Here is a 16,473-nt window from a genome sequence, read left to right on the forward strand (position 1 = left end):
TCTTAGGCTGTGAGTTATACATATCTGCAGGCAGGAATATTTTTTTAAAATCTTCACTAGGTGGAAAGCTATTCCACATGAACAAAGTGTCCTTTAAGGTAGGAAATTACCTGACAGGCTCTGCTGGGAGCTAAGGTTTAAAAAAGAGAATGTCATTCTTCAAGTATGTTATAGAAATAGACAGGAGGTATAAGACCTTCTCTCTTTTTCAGTAGTTCTTAATTTATCTTTAGCAAGAAACAGTTAGATGAACTAAATAAACACTAAAAATCACTTGAAACTGGACATCGGGAAAATCTGTAGAAATATTTTTAAATATTTTTAAAATTTTCTTTTTTATTAGAAAAACCCTTTGTTCACAGAGGGCTGCAAACATATTCTTCACCAACTGATACAGGCTTTATAATTTGAACAAAGAACTGGGGAACATAAAATCCCAAATTCCAAATCAGACTTGAAAACTGACTTCCTGCACACTCTTCTACATGTTCAAGACACTGAATTTACTCATCCATAAAGTGCCAAGTGCAACCAAGTTATCTTCAGTTTTACTTACATGTTGGGTAATAATCATAACAAATCAAATAGGAAAGTGAGTAATAAGCAAGACTGTTCCAGAATTAAAGAGTACTTGGCAATCAGCACTAAATTAAACCTCAGGAGACCACTGTAAATGATTAAGATGCACTTTCAATAGGAAGGAAAGAGTGCACTCAAAACCCATTGAAACCATATGAACATCTTAAATCTTCACCAGTATTTCTTTCTCTTGCTTTAAAAAAAAATTAAAAATTAAAAATCTGTGACACAGAGAGAAGATGAACCCTCATTGTTAGGATCCTACTTTTACAGGAGAGAGTCTCCATGCAAAGACTGCATTATATAGGTAGAAAGGTGGGTTTCTAACAGAAAATTATTAAAATTACTTATATCTCACTCCAGTGTCTTTACTTTTCCAAAAAAACCCAGCAGCCCTGGAGTGCACATGCTTTAGCACAACTATATACAAGGCTAAATGCTATAGATATAAAAGCTTGAGCATTTCAGAAGTATAAACTGTTCACTCTGTCGGAATCCTGACTGTTTCAGAGAGGCTTCAAAGGTGCTCAGGGGAATCCTCTGCAGTACTGAACAAGGCAATTTCATGAACACTGTGCTAAGAGAAACTGTGGAGTGCCCTTGAGACTGGAGTTTCTCCAGACTAGTTAAATTATGTCCTTCACTACTCATCGTTTCCCAGCCAACTGTTCATCTACATTATTACCCATTCAGAAGGATGTGCTTAGTATCAAACATTCATCTGTAAGAGCTTGCATTTATTTTATTTTCAAAGTGCAGACCAAAGACTTTTATTGCAACAGCAGTGCTTACAAAAGAAGGGCTGCAGTGAACACTTTTTGGAAGACCAAAAGCCACCTGCGCCTTAGAAGGATGTATCAGCTAGAAGAATATAAGACCAGTACAGTGCTTTCTCAGGGGATATTTACAGCACAAAGTTGAATATTATATTAAATTTTAACATCACCTCAGTGTGTAACAATGACCACATGTATGCACAGAATAACCTCCAGTGCCAGCTATGAGAGCTCATTGCTTTTGTGCCCCTTCTACCAACCTTCCTCCGTGGTACGAGCAGACTTGGATTCACTGTCCATCCCCTGGAACTCATTGAAATAAGGGCGAACCTTGATCTCATAGGTGACCCCCTTTTTGAGGCTGACGAGCACGGCGCTGCGCTCGGTGGGGACTTTCACCTCCAGGTTCTGCCACGTGGCCGGGGCAGGCAGGCCCGAGGTCTGGCGGTACAGCACGCGGTAGCCCTGGATAAACTGGGACTGCCGGTCCACCTGGAAATGACAATAAATAAACATACCAAATCAAACAAACAAACAAACAAAAACCCCCAACAAACCAGCCAAACCCTGACAAACTGCATAAAAAGAAAACAAACGGTTGCCAAGAATGATTCTGCCTTCATCAAAAAGAGAAAACTCAGTTACGATGCTGAATTTATTAATCTAACTACCTTCTTGTAAGTCACTGTTGATTAATCGTCTACAAAGAGTTTTTGTCTCACATTACTGGTTATAGAATATTTCTTTCTGCTTTGCTTTCTCCAGTTCTATATATCATGACAAATTCCACCTTAAATCATAAAACAAGGCCCCCACCCCTGCAATAAATCATGAAAAGAAAACTTTGGCATAAGGCTTGCTGCATGTAAACTTACTAAGCACATCTTGGCTACTGATGTGCTGAAATAGGAGAAGAAAAGAAAAACAAATTCTTTCAGAAAAGGACAAGTCTTTGAAGATACCCTACATGCTTACAATTAGTCCATTACTTGGCTCACAGCTCATGAAATGCACAGCAAATTAAAATAAACATAAGACAGATGCAGAGAAAACAACTTCCAAAGACATGTGCTGTTTCTTGTGTTCACAGCCTGAGCAGCCCCTTTGCATCCTGGGGTAGTGATGCTCTCAGGCCATCAGATGGAGATGGAATGTTGCTTTTGGTTTATATTTTATTTGTTGCTAGGCAAGCAGAATTCAAGATTGCACCATGGAAGTTTAAAAATTTTATCCTATAAAGAGGATTTTTATTTGAAGAAAAGCTTCCTATGTCTTTTATCTTAGAAAGGTTGCATGCACCTATTTATCTTCCAAAAAGAACCCCAAAAATCAAGGCATTATGGTTCTCGCACAAAGTTTTCCTGGGAAAAAACACCAAAAAACCCAAACCAATTTGGTTTCTAAAAGTAAACCAAACCAAACTGCTTCTGCAGCTGGTAAATAAGGAGCAAAGAAAGTGCAGCAAAAATAACAAGACCATAGAGCAGGCTGTTTGGTAATTCTGTGTTATAACTTAGACTCAACAAGTAGGATATTTCTTATGTTCTTGTCAATTTGCCTGCTCGAAGATATTCCAGAATTAGAGAAACATTTGTTTGACTTCTCTTAAGAATAAATGAATTTAAGGCTGAAAACACAAACCATGCTCTATTGTGCTCCTCCTATAATCTTGTTACAGTTTATTGAGGCATTCAGAGGGGACACAGATTCTTAGACATTAAAAAGCAAGGCAAGCAAGAAGAAAGCTTTATTTATGAAAGCAAGGCAGAAATGTCTTTCATCAAAACTGTCACTCTTAAAAACCTTGCAACATATGTTACAACAACATTAAGCTTGCATTTTATAAACTTCTCTGCATTCACTTTAAGTGAATTTATGCACTGAAAGAGGGATATAACTCACAATAATAGCTTGTTAATACCGAAAGAATCAAGCTGTGTTTTTAAGAAGAACATTAAGCAGCTGTTTCCAGATGAAGGGAGTCTGTAAATCAGAGTAAACTGTTTTTATCCATGTTTGACTTTGATTAACTAAATGTTTTATAGATATAAAGACTTTATGACCCTCACATTTACTACAAAATTCAGCAAAAATAATGCTTTTATCCACTTCGCAATAGAGATTTTTAACCTAAATTACAATATAAGGTTATAATGTTTAATAATCAAACACTGAGTTTGAGTCTTGCTTTACTTCTTAGTTAGAAGCTACACTGAAAGATGGCATAACTTTGTTAGAACTTTCCATGTTGTCTTTGCTCTATTTTAAAGCTCTACTGACTGCTGCCTAGTGGAGAAAACAGAAAATTCAGAACTGACCTGACTGAACAGTAGCACTGTGTACAACACAGTGTGGAAAGCATTTTGTACAGCAAGGCACAAACAGAAACCCACCCCAATTTACTAAGAAGAGCTGGACTCCTAGGTAATATCTAAAGAATACCAGTTTTCAGTCTCTCATACTTTTGTATCTACTTCCAGACAAATCCTCCATACACATCTTTTCCTCCCAGACCTCTAGGATCTTAAATTGAAAGACTAAACAATAGAAGGAATATGAAAACAGAATGCAGTAGTACCACAAGGCTATCACATCTATGGGCGCTATAAACTAGCTTGATTTGAGGCTTGCTAGAATCTCACAGAGCTTTCAATTAGTAACTTGATTACAGCAGGGCAGAGTGATCTGCCCAAACAGCAGATTATTGACAGTGATTTCATCATTCAGAGTCTGGGAGGATACTGACAAAAGAAAACATTATACATTTTTAATGTTTTCTATAAACATCCAGTCACATTCAGTATCAAGGTGAGGATACAATGCTATCTCTCATACCCAACTAAAGCTAGTCTGTATGAACAGGGCCTTCTGTAGGGTCAGAATGTTGGGAAACTACTCAGAGGGGCACTTTACTTACTGAGAAAGGTGGATTTTAAAATTTTGTTCAGTTTCCAAATTAACAAAAAATTACTCTTGGATAATTACATGGATTAACCAGAAATATTTGTGAGAGGTAGGACAGGTATTTTTCACATATACATACACTCACGTGTGCATACATATGTGCATATCTATCCACAGTTACATGGTCATATATAATACCAAGTGACAGTGACTTCACCATTTTCTCCATTCCTGTGGTAATGATGCGTCATGCCACAAGCAGACTACTAAAAATATCCTCATGTGATTAAAGACATTAATTCAGCTATGTAACTCCAAGTTTGGCACACGCTCACACGTAGGCAGAGCTGCAGAAACATGCACTCTGGCTTGATGAAAGGATAAAGAATGCAAATGGTTGCCACTTCCTTACACAAATTACTCAGCATTATTTCAGCAATTGCAGGAATTCTCTGTGTTGAATACTGGGGGCAGAGAATCTTTCTAGTGCGTGATATCAACTCAAAAGATCTGCTGCAGTTGCTGATATAAAGACACACTTGCTCCCTCAAAGGACATGGCAGAACATGCAGTTGCTGCTTTGTAAGGCAGGAGAGGGCAGATCCTGGGGAGGTGGTGCTCAGCACTGACCTAATGTGATCTACAAGCAGAATTGGACCTGTGTGCTCCTTCTCACCCCCTTTAAGAGTCCATGGTGCAGGAGGCATCCACAAAACCATTTCTGCAGAGCAGGAAGGTAATTTTCTCTGCATGTGCCACAGCTGAACATCAGACAGGTTCAATGGCTATTAGGTTGTTAAAACAATGGCAAGAAACTCACAATGCAGCTTATGCTGCAGATATAAACTCCTTTCAAACAAACCTGCTAATCTGCATCCTAAATACATTTTGCAATATGCTCTGTAGCATTCAAATTCCTATCCCAAATTATCCTAAGAAATCCTCTGCTCCCACAGCAAAACCCACAGCAAATCTCCAGCTGGGCAGAGTAGCTTGCATGCTGTGCTGAGCTCCCTGGCACAGACTCACAGGAGTCTCTGGAAATTCCAACTGCACTAGCATTTAGTATCCTACAGGAACAAGCAAATGGGGATGATAATTTGGACTTGACTCCTGAAGCTTCCAGTGAAGTACATTCATTTAAAATCTACATCAAATTTTAAAAAACAGAGGTAAATAAACTATCCTTCTGCCTGCTAGCCTCCAAAAAGGCAGTAAGGATTTCAAAGCAGCAATTCTTTTGCCATGTTGAAGAACTGATTTTTTATTCCTGCTTGTGCCACAGGGCTTCTTTATAATGCTGGGGAACATTTCATATTTGGTCACTAATGAAACTTTCAGTTTAATGCCCACTGAGGCTAAAAGTGCTGACCTATAGCTGAGGTCAGCTAAAAAAGCTCTTGGAGTACAGAATATGCTCTTGCAGTGTGAAATGTTTTAATAAAAGTAAAAATAACTCATGTTCAAGGCTTAAAATTAGCCATTTGATAACTGTGGGCATATCTGCCTCCACAAGTCTCATCAGCAATAACTATCTCTGCACCTCACCTCTCTGTGTGTAAAGTTAGGATAATGACACATTTTTATCATTGTGATGTTAAATTCAGTATTATTTGTGAAGCACACAAATGTTACGGTTGAGAGCATGACAGATAAGCAAGCATGTGAGACAAAATAATAATTTTTATTCAATGCAAGGTTTCAATGGTATGAATTTAATAAGACCTGGCACCACACAGAGAATAAAGAAGATAAAAAGAAATGTTTAATAGCTCCATGAAGAAGAGATCCTCTATGTGACCAGATAATTACAGCTATATTTTAATATCTATACACAAGAGGAATAAATTTAAGTGGCAATGGAAATTTAACTTTTGACATTCCTCTTCTTATTTTTTAACACTGACATTGTAAGCCTGATTTTCTTTTCAAAATATGTGTATATGTATGTGCATATTTTAAAATTGTAACAAAGCCACAGGGAACTATTCCTGAAAATTTAAATTCGAATTTGAACAAAAAAAAAAAAAAAAAAAGCAAAAGCAAAACAATCTCATAAAGGAGAGAAGAAAGTGGTGTTAATTTGCTGTGAGTCAGGATGCCAGAAAGTCAGTAACCAAGGACATTCCTTGGCATTCACCCTCTGAACTGCATAAAACCCACACAAAGAGTCTTATGACTCTCATGGCACTTCTGTCCTTTTGTATGATAGCTACACTATCTATCCATTTTATGTTAATAGTGTGGACTTTATTCTCTGGATAGAGTGGGGTTTTTTCCTAGAGACTATGGTTAATTAATTGTTTTTGTTCTGGTTGCTGGGTAGTTTCTAATTAGCTGCTTCAGAGATCTTTCTTTGTGTCTTCCTTCCCCTGGGCAATTCCAAAATGCCTCTACAGAGGTCTCTGTGCTTGTCAGGTGGCACAGGGTCACTGCTTTGAGGGATCTTCCCAATAAGCTGGTATCCATAGCATTTCCAACAATTTGTCTTTACCTCACCATCTCTTCACTCATTGTTCAGTAGGGGCACCAGGAAATTCTTTTAGAGGAATAGATATCACACACGTACATATATATACATATATACACACACACACACACATACACATGTATACAAAATTAAAAATATAATGACATTGGTTACATGGTATAAAACTGAATTCTGTTTATATTGGAGCTTCCTTTTGCAGTATATGATAAAGCAAGGCCCAGCCTATGAATCTGTATTTCTGATAGATGCCACACCCAAAAAAGGACTTGAAGGAGTACCACATGGATGTGATTCAGCTTTACAATTACTCTCTGCTAACATCCAAAGTTTCTACTACTGATCTCTGCTTGGGCAAAAGGGTTTGCCACAAAGGTTAGTCAGCCTGTTCTGGAGGAATTGGAGCTGAAACATGCAGCATTTTAAGAAAGCCAAGCTGTGTGTTGATATCCTTGGTGGCAAAATGCAGTGACACATACTCTAAATAATCTTCCACAGAAGAAAAAATTGTGGGTTTCTCTATTTATTCTAATCTGTACCCTGACCACTGAAATCTGTCAGAACAGGGATGGTGCATAAGCCCCCATAATAATGGCTGTGTTGTGCAAAAACAACAGTAATCCTTATAATACACAATCTATCACCACACTTCTTATCTCCTCCTGTGTAATCCCCTGCACACATTAAGCTCTCAGCAATATGACATGCAGAAGAAAAACCCTGAGCATTGTCAACGCCCCCTTAGCAGAATTCATCCCATAGAATATGGGATGAATACAACTGTTTTGATGTTGTGCAGGGCAGTTTTCTCTCACTCTTCAGCTCTTGGCTCTTCTTTCTCTGGGCAGATACCCCAACAGCAAAGCACTTTTTCCTGGTGTGCAGTGCCCTAGGAATGCTCTCCTACTCTTACAAATCCTTTCCATCAAGCCTCAGGAAGGGAAACTGAGCAATTTGAAAGCCAAACATTATATTAGAAATTCTACCCCGTAGTTTGACCCCTCAAATAGAAATGTTGTTAAGCACTGCCCAAAAGACTCTGGTCTTCTCTAATGAAAGGATATTCACTCATTGTGGGTAAGGCTTGTGCTGGCAAACCAGATGATAGACAGTGTGTCAGGCACTAGTGCCACGTGCATCTGACTTCACTACAAGTGCTCTGTAGGAAAGATAATTTTGATTTTCAGGTCACTAAATAATAGGGTATGGTCAGAGGTCACTATGACTTGAAGCAGACAGTACTATTTCACACAGAAATTTCTTGTTGATATTAAACTTTGATTATTTCCTGACATGCAGCGTAATGAATCCACAGATCAATTATCCTTCAAACATACTCATTTTTATAATCTTTTTCTAGTCAGACAGCTAACTTGTTTCAAGCAGAAGACTGAAGACATTGAACCTGCCTGACATGGAAGAGAAAATGACTATTTCATTGCCATATTTATACACACACATACACACACACACACACATATATATATATATATATATATACACTCACATACATATGTACACACACACTGCTGTATGTTAGATTGTCAGAGCACTCACGTTGGGGTCAAGACTGGATCTTTTCTGGGTGGTAAAACACTGAAGGGATAAATAGGCAAAATAGGCAGACTGAAAGTACTGTGAAGGTAAGAACAGCAGAAGCTTTACCGTCCAGGTGACTTGCACTGTCGTGGGTGTCAGCACAACAGGATTGTGCAGCCGTACAATGACATCTCCCAGCTCTTTCTGGACTTGCCTGTGATCCACACCTTGTGCTGGGGGGCTGATATCTGCCAGGCACACATATGAAAACATCACATTAATGAGAAGAGCTATATATGGCATCAATAAAATTTACTAAGCAGCCTAATGACCTGACTTGAAAATCCTCTGCTTTAAAAAAATACAGCACTAAGGTTGAAACCTAAACAAATATCAAATAATGAAAACAAACCATCTACCTCTAGCCACTTAGGAAATCATGAAATATAAATATGATTAAAGGAGTATTCTGACTAGATGGCAAAGTTTTCTCAGCTCGGGTAAATGATGAGAGAGATGCAATTCACTAGTTCCAAAGTACTCAGACAATAATAATGCTGCACAGATGTCTGGAACCAAATTGGTTAGTATAATTGAAGAAAATGAACAGTGCTTTTTTTATTTTGCTAGAGCACACATGACATTAAGTCATTATATGTTTCCAAACTTTCACTAAGCTTCCTCTCCCCACATGCCATGCACACAAGAAATCAAATACTAAAAATAGCATTTTCCCCTGCAAAGCAAATTTTCCCTTAACAGACATAGCTAATAAAATCTAGTGCAAACATGGAAAAAAAAAAAAAAAAAAAGATTTAATTTAGGAAGCCAAACTGATTCCCATCTATTAAAAGGCCAGGAACAAAAAAACTGACCACAAAAATTTTCTCTTCAAGATAATGTGCCCTTCAAAGTGTGTGGGGGAATTGTTTCTTCTAGTCAAAATCCGATCAAAATCCGATTATAGAGATATTCAAAAAAGGACTGATAAATTATGGCCATGCCTGTCTAGGCATCTCTGAATCCTGCTCGGTCTTCCCTTAGGATTCAATAGTCAAAGTTATAGTCACAGTTCCTCATTTTTTGGATCAATATCATGTCCTTGTAAAAAACATACATATGTAAGAGTTTTTTTCCCTTTCTGATGGACTTAGATATGGGAATAGACATCACATTATTTCTTTTTATCTTCTAAATCCAATTTAAAAGAAATAAAACTTGTCTTAAAAATGAAACCTTTAAATTTAACATCTGTTATCATGGATCTCCAGGTCCTGAAAGTAAGTAGTTTTTGATGATCAACAATTCACACTCCTAATTCTGGATTGTTATGGGTTCTGAGCCACCAATAAGCAATATTGCCACAGGCTTCTATTGATATCCAAATTAAAATGGCTGCATGGATCTCCAAAGGGAATATAATCCAAATATGAGTGTCAGTGAAGGTGGTTGTCTATCAAATTATATTTATTTGAAGCAGCCAAGAATCAGAGATATTATAAAATAAAACTGCAAGTCAGACTGTCTATCTACAAAAAGCTATGATTGTTGCCACAATAAACTTACAGTTATCCATGGCTACATTTTAGGTTAAGTTATGCTATGGTATATAGCCAACAAGGTACCTGTGTATTCCCTCAGAGGAAAAGACATTTCCACGAAGTATTTTGTATGAACAGCATTTCATCATTTTCATGGCACATATGTCCACAAGTAGCAGAATAACATGGACTAATAAGAGTAAGAAGTGAATGCCAAGGTGTGCATGTGGAATTCAGTTTTCTGGTATGTACACTTGAAGACATGTGTGATGCTCCCAGTGTAATGTCATTTTCTCATGCCTAGGAGGCTCCTGGTGGAAAAGCAGTTGATTTGTCTCTAAGGCTACAATTAAGTGTTGGAATAAGAGAATCATGACTCAAGCAAAACTGGTGAAAGAAGCTACATCCTGATCACAATTAAATTTGTTAGATATTTTCTCTAAAACCTCTTTTCTCAGCTTTCAGTGAATACATAATATATTATGATTTATTATTATTTTAATTTCAGGGATAGTAATATATATAGTTTTTGGGAAGAGTTTTTTTAGTATATGATTTCATCTCCTAATTATCCAACAAGAAATCAACTCCTTCATTAAAGTAGTTACTGATTTCTCTGTCCTTATTTCACATAAGTCATATAAGACAAGCCTTTTGAAAGTACCTGATCATTTACTTGCAGTTCACTGGTGAAAATTTACATTAAATTCTATTACTTGTATTTGCTGTACTGAATACCAGGACATTAAATGTTCAGCTATGAAAGCTACCACAGACACCTGTTGCAAATTATTATTTTATAGCACTGCTATAGCTGCTTTGTTATTTCTCCATGGCCACTGTGAATAGGCTTTCCACTGTGTGTCAGCTTCTTCTGTGAGCCTGAATTGAATTCAGGCATAATTAGAAATCACATCAAAACATTATGTTAATTTTCAATTGATTTTATGATTTAATTCTATTAAACTGCAGGCTTGCAAAGAAGCTATAAATCCTGTACATGTCTCAGTATGCTTGACTGCTAAACAGCTTCTGGAAATGGAAGCTGCAACACATGCTGTAGCTAATTAAAAGACATGTTTTTACTGAAATCAAATTGCTTGTCAGTATGTCAGATAAAAAGTCTATACTTGACACTCAAATGCCAAACAAAGTTGTTGGTTTTTTTTTTTTAGCTAGGTGATAAGTTATGCAGACTAAAAGGCTGTTGCAATAAAAAGCATGACTCACCCTATAATAATGGGAAAATAAGAAAGAAGGAAATTTGTGATACTCCATGGATAGTCAGTCCATGAAATCCCTGCACTACTCACTCCTCCAGCTTTTGAGAAGGCAGCTCTGTTTTTACTCTTCCAGCCATAATTACTATTTTGAGGGTATAACTATTCAGGATAGATTTATTCAGGACTAGGCTGGGCTAAGGGAGGCTGAATGGTTATATGAAAAAGAAATACCACCCTACTCTTGTTTATCTCTTTCCATCCAGCAAAAGACCCAAACAACTTACAGCACATATGCTGGAGACTGACTCAGGATGTGCTCTCCATGGGCACCTTCAGCTCTTCAGAGACAGAAGTCTCTGAATAACAATAAACAGAGACAGAAGATTTAATTTCAAATTAACTGTGACAGTAGCTATTACTTTGGATTTGAAAAATTATGATTCCAAAGAATTATGAAGTTTTGTATTATGACATGTTTAACACAGAACTACACTCTTGAATTAAGTATTCAAGCAATGTCTTGTCAAGACCAAAAAAAAAATCCATGCTGTGAAGGGAAATCTGTTTGTGACAGTTATATTCAGTTAGAGCTTGATGCAAAGTGAACAGACTTCAGTAGGTGATTCAGTAGCAGTGGAGGATCACAGCTACCAATCCTATCACCACCCTACAAATCAGCAATTTCACTTCAGCCTTCTCTCTTGGTTTATGCAATGGACTAATACAAAGAATTCAGAAATACTGGTATGTAAATAGAAAGCCCATACCTTTCTCAGAATAACTTCCATATATTCTTAGCGTGCAGATGCCTTTATTTACATGAATTCTCTGACTAAATGTTGGCTCACATTAATCAACATGTGTTGTGCATTTCTTCTGACTAAACATAATTCTAAACACAGTGTCTTGCCTGTTATAAACACTTGTTATCACAGTATATCCCTACTAATGGAGAGGAAGAAAGGACATGGAGAGGAAAGAAACTAAGGACAGGAGAGTATTCAGAGTGCTTTTCAGAAAAGCTTGGGTAACTCACATTGCTTTCAATAGTAATCAGGGGCAAATGGAGTCTTAGTGAACTGCAAACCAAAAGGTCTACACAGTACAAAGGGTTAAGGACGTAACCTTTCTCTCCTAAGCCCCACACTGATGCAGCAAACACTGGACTACTCTCATCTTCACTGGTGAAGCTCCAATCACGATTCCTTCAGTGAGTGTGCTGAAGCCAAACGGCCAGACTGACCTACTGGTGAACCCACAGCTCCTTCTCTCCATTTTAGCTCAAGCACACAAACTCGGAACTGCCCCTTACCTTGGGTTCGGACGGGGTCTGACATGGGGCTGGGGTCGCTCAGGCCCTGGGGGTTGATGGCTCTGACCATGAACAGGTAGATGGTGTTGGGGCGCAGACCGCGCACTGTGTACAGCGTGCTCTTCACGTGGTTGGCCACCGTCTGCCAGCTGTTGCTCACAGACTGACTGCAACAACAACAGTGTGGGAGATTACAAACTAACACTAGAGAAAAATAAAGATGTGAAAGGAACTGTGTTGTAACCCTGGACTGACTCTAAGTGCAGAAAAAAGTAGTAAAAGTGGGGTGAAATTAAAAATATTTTTTTCAGTTAGCTCATTGAGATGGGTTAAAAATCATAATGCAGCTGTCAAAAGTACTTCTCTTTGCAATAAAAGTAAAACTTTATGCTATTTCTCTACAATATCTGCAAAAGGAGAAGGTAGAAAGCTGTAAAGTAAATCTGAATGATAAACAGGCTACTCTTGAACAAAAGGCTTAGAAAGGAAAGTTGTCTTGAAAGAATAATTTTCTATAATGCTAAGTAAACTATTTTACTCTCAAAGTTAAAAAAAAATTGAAAACATTCTTTGAAATAGAGGAAATTATATGAATGTTTTTCTGCCATTACATTTTCAATTCAACATTATTATAATTTGATTACAATCCACCATATGAAAAGATTTCAAATGTGATTGTTAAAACAATTTTTAATGAAAATGTCTGGCTTTTTAAAAAGTTATTGATGGGATGCCATTAAAGCTTATCTAAGGTGAAACATCAGAAAAGTTAAAAGAGAAAATTTTATTTTACTATGCTTTGTTGCATAGCATTGATAAAAAATCTTTGAATATATTAGAAGGAGAAAGGAAATGGAAAGCTAAAGGTTTATGTTGCTTGAATCGCTTCATTCATACAATGCATAAAGAGTAAGATCTAGAACCAAACCAACATACTGCAAATACTGTAATGTTCTTTACATACATAACATTTGAGCTAAAATTTGCATACATATGACTATGAAAAATTCTTGCATGAATTTTAACTTAGAGATGAACTGAAGTATTTGTCATTTTTGCAATATCTGGATTAAGGAGCACATTTAAGAAGGTGCAGATTTTTAAGCTGAAATGTGTTTTACAGATACATGTTAGAGTATGGCCTGTGCTCAAAAAAACTTGCTGAACTGGAGCCCAGGAGTTCTTTTGTACCACACAGGAATTGCTGCTGTGTGCAGGGGAGCACCTGGATTCTTTAAAGCCTCGGGTTGCAGGATAAAAGCCTAAATTATCAATACTGGTCTTTTCAGTTAGAAGTTTTCATCTATCTAAACCACCAAAAAATAGAAATTTAAAGCACTTTGACCCTTTAATACTGACTGATTTAACAAGACCGGGAATTAAAGTTTGCAGAGAGGCTTCAGGATTACCCATTTATTTCCATATTGGCTGTACTATGATAACCAAGCATTCCCACAGGAGAGTCTCACTGATCATCAATGTTAAAGGAAAAGTGACAAATAATTACTGCATTGTTCCGTTGTATTCTTGTTGACCTGAAGAAATAGTTAGATGTCCTCCAATTAATCACTTAGAAAAAAAGTGATAAATTACAAAAAAAATCAATGTAAAGAATATGAATCAATGCCTTCTATGGAGTTGAGTCAGTTAATGAGCTTCTAATGATATGTGTAGAGTCCAAAAGAACACCACAAAACCCTGGTACCGGGGTTTAAGCAAAATTAGAAAGAAAGGAGCTTAAAAGTGGTATAATTCACATACCTAAAAGCCTCAATGATATATGCACTAGCTGGTAGGCTTCCAGGGGTCCCTGGCTGCCAGGACAGGGTGACACTGTTCTTAGTAACATCAGTGACCTGAGGTTTGGATGGTGGCCCAGGGAGGTCATTTATATCATAATTTTTACTGACTGTTGCTCCACCAGATTCTGTGAAGGGCAAATACAAAACGATTACTTTTTATCCTTGGTTATATAATTTGATCAAAGCAGAAGATTAAAATGAAAAACATGGCAAACATCTGCAAAATCAGCATAACGGATGTTCTTAATCTATAAAGAACTAAGTCAACAACTGCATTATTACCACATGTTTTTGGATGAAGGGCTGTCATTCTTTAAGTACATAAGAAAGAAAAAAAATGCAGAACTCAAAAGTTTATATATAAATATATATATATAAAGAAAAGAAAGAAAAGAAAGAATAACAAAAAAGCCCAGCTTGCTGAAATATACATAAAGTACCAAAAACTTAGTTGCTGAGAAATTTCCTGTATTCAAATCAACTGCAGTACTCAGAGAGAGCACTCTGGATTTTTCTTGCCCAAGCCTATTACTGGATAAATCCATGTTTTATTAATGCTCCTGTTAGAAGAATTAAAGCATACTGCAGTCACTGGACACAAATATGATATGATGTCAATGGGCATTACAAGACAATAGCAATGAAATGCAAGATGTGTGAGAAAGAACACAACCTTCTCATCCAAAACTTCTCCATGTCAAACTCAGAAGTTCTAGAATCATTTGACTCAGACTGCTGTAATATGGCCTACACTTTCTGGTGTGCCAGGTGGAGCACATCCCTGGGCATCTCTTACCTGTCACCTCCAGCACAGCACTCCAGGACGTCTCCCCACTGGAACTTGTAGCAACGCAAGTGTAAGTCCCAGTATCAGAGAGCTGGACATGAAAAGGGCATAAGGGCAGCTTTAACAACCTTTCAGCATCAGCTGAGTTTACTCTTATTTTCTTTTTCTAAATGATCCCTGCTAAGAAGGACTTAGCCTACATTTTGCACCAGACTAGAAGGCACCAGACATTTTCAAGCAATCATTTAATGGTGGCTTTCATTTAGAGAACTATAATAAGATTACTTGCTTCTAATACTTTACTAATTCTAATTTTCATATTGTTAATGGTACCAGTACTGTCACTGCTCCATAATGGAGCACTGACAGTGTCAGTCTTTGCATTGGCTACAAAAATGCAGGTGAAATCAGGTAACATATATATATATATATACACACAATATAACAACTATTAACCTCTTAGAGGGTAAAATCACAGCATTTATTATCCCAGGAAGACCCATAGGTCCAGTTTCCAGTGCCAGAAAGGATGTTACATCACCTTAGACTCTTACGACAGATGAAGTAATTTCTATACACCCTACATACAAATGCTGCTAAAATTTAACAGTTCTCTCTTAACAGTGGCTCTCTCTACATAGACAGTCCTCCAAGCAATTTCCAAACAGGAGCATTAAATTAGATCCTACACCATGCTTACCTTTCTTCCATCTCACATGGGATTTTTTTTCAGGGTGCAAGGCCCTTTGGTGGCAAAAAAAAATTGCATTTGTATAAAATTATTGTGAGTCCCTTGTCAGTTCAAATATTTTAGATTTATTTGGGGACACTGCTTTGGATTAGGTTTCCAATATTAATCTCATCTCTGTATAAACTGTTTTACTAGCAAATTTGCCAAGGGTTTCCCTGATTCCTGTTTAATTTTTTTAAAATAAAGATTTCTGAGTCAGGAACAAGTGAAGACTACAGGAAGGGATGGAAAATGGTAAGTTTACAAAGCACAAAATATATGGAGGAGCTCTTCTTCCATGATGCATAAAGCATGGTAATATGGAGGTAGAAGCAAAAAAGGGAGAGTGCTGACCCTAGTGATTAAGAAGAATTTTATTCACCATCACACGACTTGATGGAAAGAGAACTGCATTCAAGAAGCTTTATTGGGCTTTAAGGAATTGTAATGAGTTTTCTGTTAAATGCAGATTGGCATTGTAGCATATGTCCTTATACGTCACTCTTCAAAGAGAATGTCAAGACAAAAAAGCAAGATGCTCTTTAGATTACTTGTAGATACATACTTTAATTGATTTTTAGCTTTGTCATGCACAAATTTTGTTGCTATTTTTCTTCAGATACACTGAGAATGCAGTGTACCATTCTAAGATGAGGAAACAACTCATTAATGCCAGCTCAATTTTCTGAATGAGCATTACTTGCATTTCAGGAGATGGTTATTTGTGTGAAATACAAGCAATAATGAAAAGCCCTCTGACAATGGCTCAAAGACTCAAAATACAGCAGTGCT

At 37.1% G+C, this 16,473-nt stretch overlaps 1 protein-coding gene across 9 annotated transcripts in view; it reads right to left on the reverse strand.

Annotated features, from left to right (window-relative positions):
- Window positions 1-16,473, reverse strand: part of ROBO2 (roundabout guidance receptor 2) — a 435,957-nt gene that overhangs the window by 72,332 nt on the left and 347,152 nt on the right. For all 9 annotated transcript variants that reach the window (XM_059872788.1, XM_059872752.1, XM_059872718.1 and 6 more), the window contains 5 exons: window positions 14,961-15,042; window positions 14,124-14,289; window positions 12,363-12,529; window positions 8,413-8,534; window positions 1,616-1,847 (listed from right to left, as the gene is read on the reverse strand). In XM_059872788.1, the coding sequence (XP_059728771.1) occupies window positions 1,616-1,847; window positions 8,413-8,534; window positions 12,363-12,529; window positions 14,124-14,289; window positions 14,961-15,042 (769 nt within the window). The remainder of the gene's footprint in view (window positions 1-1,615; window positions 1,848-8,412; window positions 8,535-12,362; window positions 12,530-14,123; window positions 14,290-14,960; window positions 15,043-16,473) is intronic.

The sequence above is a fragment of the Haemorhous mexicanus genome, chromosome 2 (assembly GCF_027477595.1).
Source record: "Haemorhous mexicanus isolate bHaeMex1 chromosome 2, bHaeMex1.pri, whole genome shotgun sequence".
Taxonomy (NCBI): domain Eukaryota; kingdom Metazoa; phylum Chordata; class Aves; order Passeriformes; family Fringillidae; genus Haemorhous; species Haemorhous mexicanus.